We start from the raw sequence: 7160 nt of genomic DNA, 5'->3' as shown, positions 1-7160 counted from the left end.
ACTATTAGGGCCCGCTTTGGCTTTAGTTTGTTTTCGTTATCGGTTTAGTTATAGCTACTTTAGGCCTAGCCGTAGCCCTAAAGCCTACCGTATTAACCCTTAATATTAGGGTATTGCTATCCTTATTGGGTTAGGGGGTTACTTTAGTTATCCCCTAGCCGGGCCTGCCCTAGTTCTTAATTTTATCCTCTATACGTTGTAATTCTATTTCGGATGTAATTCGTTTATATATATTAACCGCCTTATTATAGTTATTTATTGTAGTCCCTTACTAAAGGATATAGTCCCTTATTCTTTTAGTTAGTCTAAAATAGAGCTTTATAAGTTTTACCTTACTAGGCTAATGTATTCCTCCTACTAGTATAAGCTTTTCTTTAAAGCGTATAAGGAACGCTAGGAATGACTCTAACGTCCCTTGCCTAATATCCTTTAGTTTAATAACTACTAGTTACTAGCAGTAGGGGTTACTGTAAGCTAATTTAAGGTACGTTAGAAATTAGAATAGGTTATAACTAATACGGGAGCCTTCCTTAAAGTATATTGTAACTTATTGTTAGACTTTGGCCGAGAGGTTTTGCTAAACGAAGATCTATTAGTCCTAGGCGGACTTAATAAAGTCCTTATCTACCTAGAGCTTACAGTTTATATAGAACTTTTAGGCTGTAAAGGTACCCTTATTGCTATTATATAGGTCCCTAACCGGAATCGGTTTACGTTTAATACAGGCCCGTAGTATGCCCAACTTATCCCTAGTCCGTTCCTGCTAGGGGTCGGTTGTTAAGGTATTTATTAGCTAGGGTAATGAGTACCCTAGGTCCTATTGTACCTATTGCTGCTTATTCTTCTGTAGAGCTAAGATTTAAACGGAGTATATTTCTATTTAGGCGTATATTCGGCCAAACTCTATATAGACTTTTGCTATAAAGTCCTCTATAACTTACTAAAGGTTAATTTCTTTAGGTTTCCCCTTATTTATTTTAACTTATAATAGTTAGGCTTTTCCTTCCTCCTAACCGGTATAAGTAAAGTCTTTTAAATATTACGGAGTTACTAGGTAACTGCTCTAGGACTCTTAATAATATTTATTAAAAGACTTAAAGGAGGGAAAACTACCTAATAACTAGGGCTTCTAGTTATATGCGTTCCTCCTAGTAGGTCCTTTGGTTCCCTTTGTTCTCCTATATTGGGCTAAGCCCGATACTATAATACATTCGGCAAGAAGCAATAAGTAGCTTAGCTAAAATCAGCTATCTCAATACTAAGTTAATGCCTGCCGATGGTCTTACTAAGGCCCTTACTGCTAATCTCTTCCAACAATACCTTAGCCTACTAGGTCTTTAAAGGATTCCTATTTAGTAGTACCCTTACTAGCTAAATAGAGGGGGTATTAAAATTACTAGTATTTATACTAGTAAGACTACCTAAATAGGATACTATCCTATATATTGCTATTTGCAATACCGGGCAGCAGTACTACTGCTTGCCTATATACTACTACTATACTGTACGTACAGGTAGTATATTGAGTTAACGAATTGTACTTACTATGCAAATTCTCCTCGCTCCGACTTAATATAATTAATAGTAGTACTACTGCCCAGCCAATTTACTACTGTTATACGTTACGTACAAAGTAGTACTTAGTCGACTAAGTAAGATTATTAATCGGGCCGTTAATTAACGCGCTCCTAACTACTACTAGTAGTTACCCGCTAATAGTACTACTGTTGCGCAGGAGGACCCACCCAACTGCAACTAGCAGTTACTTACTAGTAGTACTACTACTGGCCCGCTCGACTACTGCAGTACTGCTGCTGTACTATTGCGACCGAACCCTAATACTAATTAACCCTACTAGTTGCAACCAACTTACAGTATAACTTAACTAGAGTATTTAGAGCTGCATTAAATGTAAGTAGATTGTTCGGAGATATATTGTATAGAATTAGATAGAATTCCAATACGTATATATTGTACTAATTAAGGTACTACCTCTTAGGTATAAAATAGTCCTCCCTTTCCTACACTCTTAGATAGTTAGGTATACACATATATATACGCATACGCGTAAGCAAAGTACAAGAAACATAACAGTCTTTCTTTTCTAAATCGTCCCTTAGCACTACTATTTAACTTATTCAAATCTGTATTCCCTGCCCAGTTGCTAAATAGTATACTTCCTGCTGTTACTAACAGCCTCGATTGATATCCATTTTGGATAGTCCGTACAACTGAACTTCCATTGCGCACCCTTCCTATTTTACCCCTTTATTCCAAGAGGTAATTCCCCTTTTATTTTAAGAAGTACTACTACTAGCCCGCTCGACTACTGTAGTACTCCTACTATACTATTGCAACTGAACCCTAATATTAATTAACCCTATTAGTTATATCTAACTAGTAGTATAATTTAACTAGAGTATTTAGAGCTGTATTAAATATAAGTAGATTGTTCGGAGATATATTATATAGAATTAAATAGAACTCCAATATATATATATTGTACTAATTAAGATACTACCTTTTAGGTATAAAATAGTCCTACCTTTCCTATACTCTTAGATAGTTAGGAATATATAATACTATATATACTATATAAGTATATATATAAGTATAAGAAATATAATAGTCTTTTTTCTAAATTGTATCTTAATACTACTATTTAACTTTATTTAATCTATATTCCCTACCTAATTATATACTTTCTACTATTACTAATAGTCTTAATTAATATCTATTTTGAATAGTCTGTATAACTGTACTTCTACTATATACCCTTCTTATTTTACTCCTTTATTCTAAGAGGTATTTCCCCTTTTATTTTTAAAAATACTGCCTTCCTGCTAGTTCGTATTATAATACTTATAAGGGCTATTGCTACTCTTCTTAACTATTGTACTTAGGTAAGGCCTAAGGCTATAATATTAATATAACTAAGTTATATTAGTACTTTATTTAATTTAATATTAAACTGTTTAATTAGTAAAATAATATTTAGTTAAATTAATAATAAAACCAAAAGTACTATTAATCTTTAATAGTTAGATTTTTATAAAACCGACTAGTAAGTCTATAATATAATAGTTTTTAAAGTACAGACTATTAGAGTTGTTTTTCTGTTCTATTACCGTAATATATTGCAAGCTACTTACAATACAAACTAGCCTTTAATAGTATTTGCTTATATGAATTTAGGTATAATAGTACCGAATAGCTATGAAATATACTAAGCATTTTATGTCCCGTAACTGTTAAAAAACCGGGAGGCTACAGGTAAGTATACTATATTGCTACTATTATTACCTGACTGGGTTAAATTGCTGGCTTGATACTGAGACGGGTTGGCTAGATAATCGAACCTCAAATTTTTAGTCCGGCGATGAATGTACTTAAGTGCTGTACGGAGTACATCATGGGTTATCTGCAGAGTGCTCCGTACTGTACTTACTCACAGTTGTGGTGAGGTTGTCCGTAGGTTTGGGAGATTTTGACATTCTGCCGTTCAACAGCCCGGTGAACAACCTGTGTCTTAGCTGCATGCCGGACAGAATTTGAAGTCTGTACGGCTGCAACTACGCGCGAGATATGCTTAGTATTCTCCCTGGCAGGTCAGTTTTCCACTCATCTCCTTCTCAGCTCTCGCTCTCTGATCGCCCTTGGCCATCATGCACTGGACGACTCCAGATTGGTAATAACGATGGTCTCGGAGCAACGAGGTCTACAATGCATTTCCGCGAGCTAGTAGATCAGGGCCCCTGACTAACCTACAAGGCAGCTGTTCCCTAACCCCAAGATTCTTCCGTACTACCTGCTCATGCGATTTCCCACCAGATATCCAAGCATCCACCTGAATCGAAGCCGGACCCAGCCCGTCCCAGGACGATAGAGGCTCGTTCCACTCTGGAATATCAAGCGTCGTCAGCTATGACGTCAAATAGTGTCCCTTTGGCGGACGATATGGTCGACGAGCTGGCTATTGGCCTAGATCGCAATATTCACGGTCTGGGACTTTCAAACACGCCATGGGAACATGCCACCCCCGAAAACCCTGTCCTCGAAAGCGCTCATATTCCACAACCGCACAAGCAACTGCCGAGGATTCCTCATGTTGCATCATCAACTAGTCACCAGCCGACCGCTCGATTTAATGCGCAGCAACCTCCAATATTGCCTAAGGCCAACAGGAAGCGCCCAAATCAAGCACAGCGGCGGCAGATGAGTTCTCAGTTCTCAATCCCCATAGATCCCAGGCTTCAACCAGTACCTCAACGCCGTGACATATCTAGCAACATCGAGGACTCGGTCTTCTCTGCGCCAAATCGCCAGGAATCAAGCCAGCCGAGAAGCTATAACCATCCTCCTTGGGCGGGGCAGTCAAGCTTCACGCATGAGCAACACCCACCTTGGAACAACTCCATGCCACGTTTCCATCATTCTGGAAGACAGGGACCTCAAATGCAACCGGACCCACGTTTGATGACACATGATCGTCCCTACAGCACTGGCCTGGCACAAGGTCCTCGACGTCAGCACACTCGGCCCGAGGTCATCGCTGTTCAGGCAGGTTTCCTAGACAGACTGGGCTACCGAGTCGTCTCCACTTCTGAAATCGAAAGGTCGGAAATCGCTGAGAAAGAGGCTTTTCGTTTGCGGATCGAGACCATCTGCCGTACTGTGATATCTCGTCATGAGAGTTCGGAATATGCTGGCGCCGACTTTTTGCCTTTGTCTGTAAAACTTACATGCTTTGGCAGTCTATCGTCCGGGTTCGCTACCAAAGCATCCGATATGGATCTTGGGCTCTTTTCACCGTTGTCCAACCCCCCACCGGATGCAACTGATTCCCCTATTCCCCGGCTCCTCGAAAAGGCCTTTCTTGAAGCGGGTTTAGGTGCAAGACTCTTGAGCCGAACCAGGGTTCCTATTATTAAGCTCTGTGAAAGCCCGCCTGAGCCGCTACTCCATGCTCTGATCAAAGAGCGCCAGAAATGGGAGAGTCTTGCCAAAAGCGAAGTTCGCGAGCATCACGGCGAGGATAATCACGCGCAGGGCACCACCACCTTCCGAGGTGTTGACGAATGCCACGTTGATTCTGTAGCGACTGAAGGTGTACTCCCATGTCATACAGAGTTCGAGGTCCCTTGCGGGACTGGCGGAGTACCAACCCGATTCCAGCTAAGGCAAGGCCCAAACCATTCTCTCCCAGCGTATTATGGGTTGGCAAAACGAATTTTACGGCGGGCAGGTGGACGAGACGTTACACTGTCCAACTTTCGAGAGTTTACTGACCTCGACTGGTCAATTTTGAACCGCGTCTGTGAAGCTTTTATTCGGGGCCTTCACGACCCCGAGCTCCGAAAACGGCTGGAAGTATATCCCTCATTGTCCTTCGCGCCACTTTCGGACTTTCCGAACAACCATTCGCTTCTTGCCGTCTTCACTCAGGCCGAAGGGGAGCATGCTTTTCTCATTTTGCAAGCGTGGCCCGCAAAGGCATTTTTTGACATTCGTCCGCAAGCAGAGCACGCTCTCCGCGTTTGGAGAGATGTCCAGTGCCGTAGAGAGATTGGAATTGACCCCATTTTATACACCAAGGAGTTGCAATCTAGTCTCGAAAAGGTCAAGAACATACCGTTGATTCAGCTTGCCTTGCTTGAACAAGGCGAGCACGAGCTGCCGTCACAGTTCTATCAGAGAACGAAGAGTATCATGAGGAGCTTGCAGAATGGCCAGAATGAACTTTCCGCTGAAGCCCGAGATGAAGTCGCGAGGCGGTATATATTTGGTATTTATCGACGCGACATTCGTCAGGAAATGGAGATGGATATATCTCAGACTGACAGCCACCTCGACTTGGAAGCGGTCAGCCAGCGACACCAGATTGTTCAATTATGTAAGTGCCTCGAAAGGTCTGTTGAAAAGGAAGTGTACGATTCAGCACAGTCGGCGGATGTCCACGAATATCTACGGCTGCTCCGATCACCACTTCGCAGGGTCCAGATAGGGCCTCATGATCACACATACATCATTCCTTTGACCCCAGAGTTGTTGGCTTTACTTGACAGGATCAGGAAACTTCCGGACCCCCAAAAGGTCGCACCTAGCCAGTCAGGGGGGTATCGAGACCCGCTGGAGTTTCCTAAGGTTGGAGCTGGAGTGCAATGTGACATAAACTTTTCCGCCCACCTTGCATTACACAACACGGCGCTTCTGCGCTGCTATGCCAATACGGACCCCAGAGTAAGGCCAATGGTGCTCTTCGTGAAGCACTGGGCTAAAGTACGGGGGATTAACTCGGGATATCGCGGAACCTTAAGCAGCTACGGATACGTCTTGATGGTGCTGCACTATCTTGTCAACATCGCCCAACCGTTCGTGTGCCCCAATTTGCAACAGCTTGCAGCACAAAGGCCCCCGGGTGCACCGGCCACGGACGATGAGAGCACAATTCAATGCCAAGGCTACAATGTTCAGTTCTGGCGAGACGAGAATGAGATCCTGAATCTTGCCAATAGTGACCAACTCAACCGCAACCCCCACAGCCTTGGACATCTGTTGCGGGAATTTTTTGAATACTTTGCTCAGAACGGCATGCTGAGTTCTGGTAATGGCGGAGGGTTTGACTGGGGTAGAGACGTCCTGAGTTTACGTTCGCGAGGCGGGTTGCTCTCAAAGCAAGAGAAAGGTTGGACAGGCGCCAAGACTGTTTTTCAAGTGCAACAACACGCAGCCGATTTGCCACCCAATCTTAAGGATGGGCATGTAAAACCAGGACAATCTAGACCTATGGAGGCAGACGAAACAGCGACAAAATGGCAGGGGTATGCGAAGCCATCAACTGCTGATGCCGGAGAGGTCAAAGAGATCCGGCATCGATATTTGTTTGCCATTGAGGATCCATTTGAGCTGGATCACAATGTCGCTCGGACTGTCACACACAACGGCATCGTGTCCATACGTGACGAATTTCGTCGTGCTTGGAAAATTATTCGTACAGCAGAACGGGCGAACGCATCTGAGGATCTTCTGCAGGATGTTTCAGAAGCGCAACTGTGTTCAAGTTCGTTCTTGAATTTGCTAGATGCCATCCATGGGCCGCCGAGAGTCTGGGACAGTGCACATTGGGTTGGTTGAGAGTCAGAAAAATGAGGACTATGATG

General features: G+C 43.0%; 1 protein-coding gene across 1 annotated transcript; it reads left to right on the top strand.

Annotated features, from left to right (window-relative positions):
- Positions 1 to 3924: 3924 nt before the first annotated feature.
- On the top strand, positions 3925 to 7134 carry DCS_06487 (Poly RNA polymerase cid13; the record flags this gene model as incomplete). Its single annotated transcript, XM_040803777.1, has 1 exon — positions 3925 to 7134. One exon carries the CDS (start codon positions 3925 to 3927, stop codon positions 7132 to 7134), a length of 3210 nt encoding a protein of 1069 aa, XP_040653881.1.
- Between the last annotated feature and the right edge of the window lie 26 nt (positions 7135 to 7160).

This window comes from Drechmeria coniospora, chromosome 03 (genome assembly GCF_001625195.1).
Source record: "Drechmeria coniospora strain ARSEF 6962 chromosome 03, whole genome shotgun sequence".
NCBI classification, from domain to species: domain Eukaryota; kingdom Fungi; phylum Ascomycota; class Sordariomycetes; order Hypocreales; family Ophiocordycipitaceae; genus Drechmeria; species Drechmeria coniospora.
This window is presented reverse-complemented; position numbering and strand designations above follow the sequence as displayed.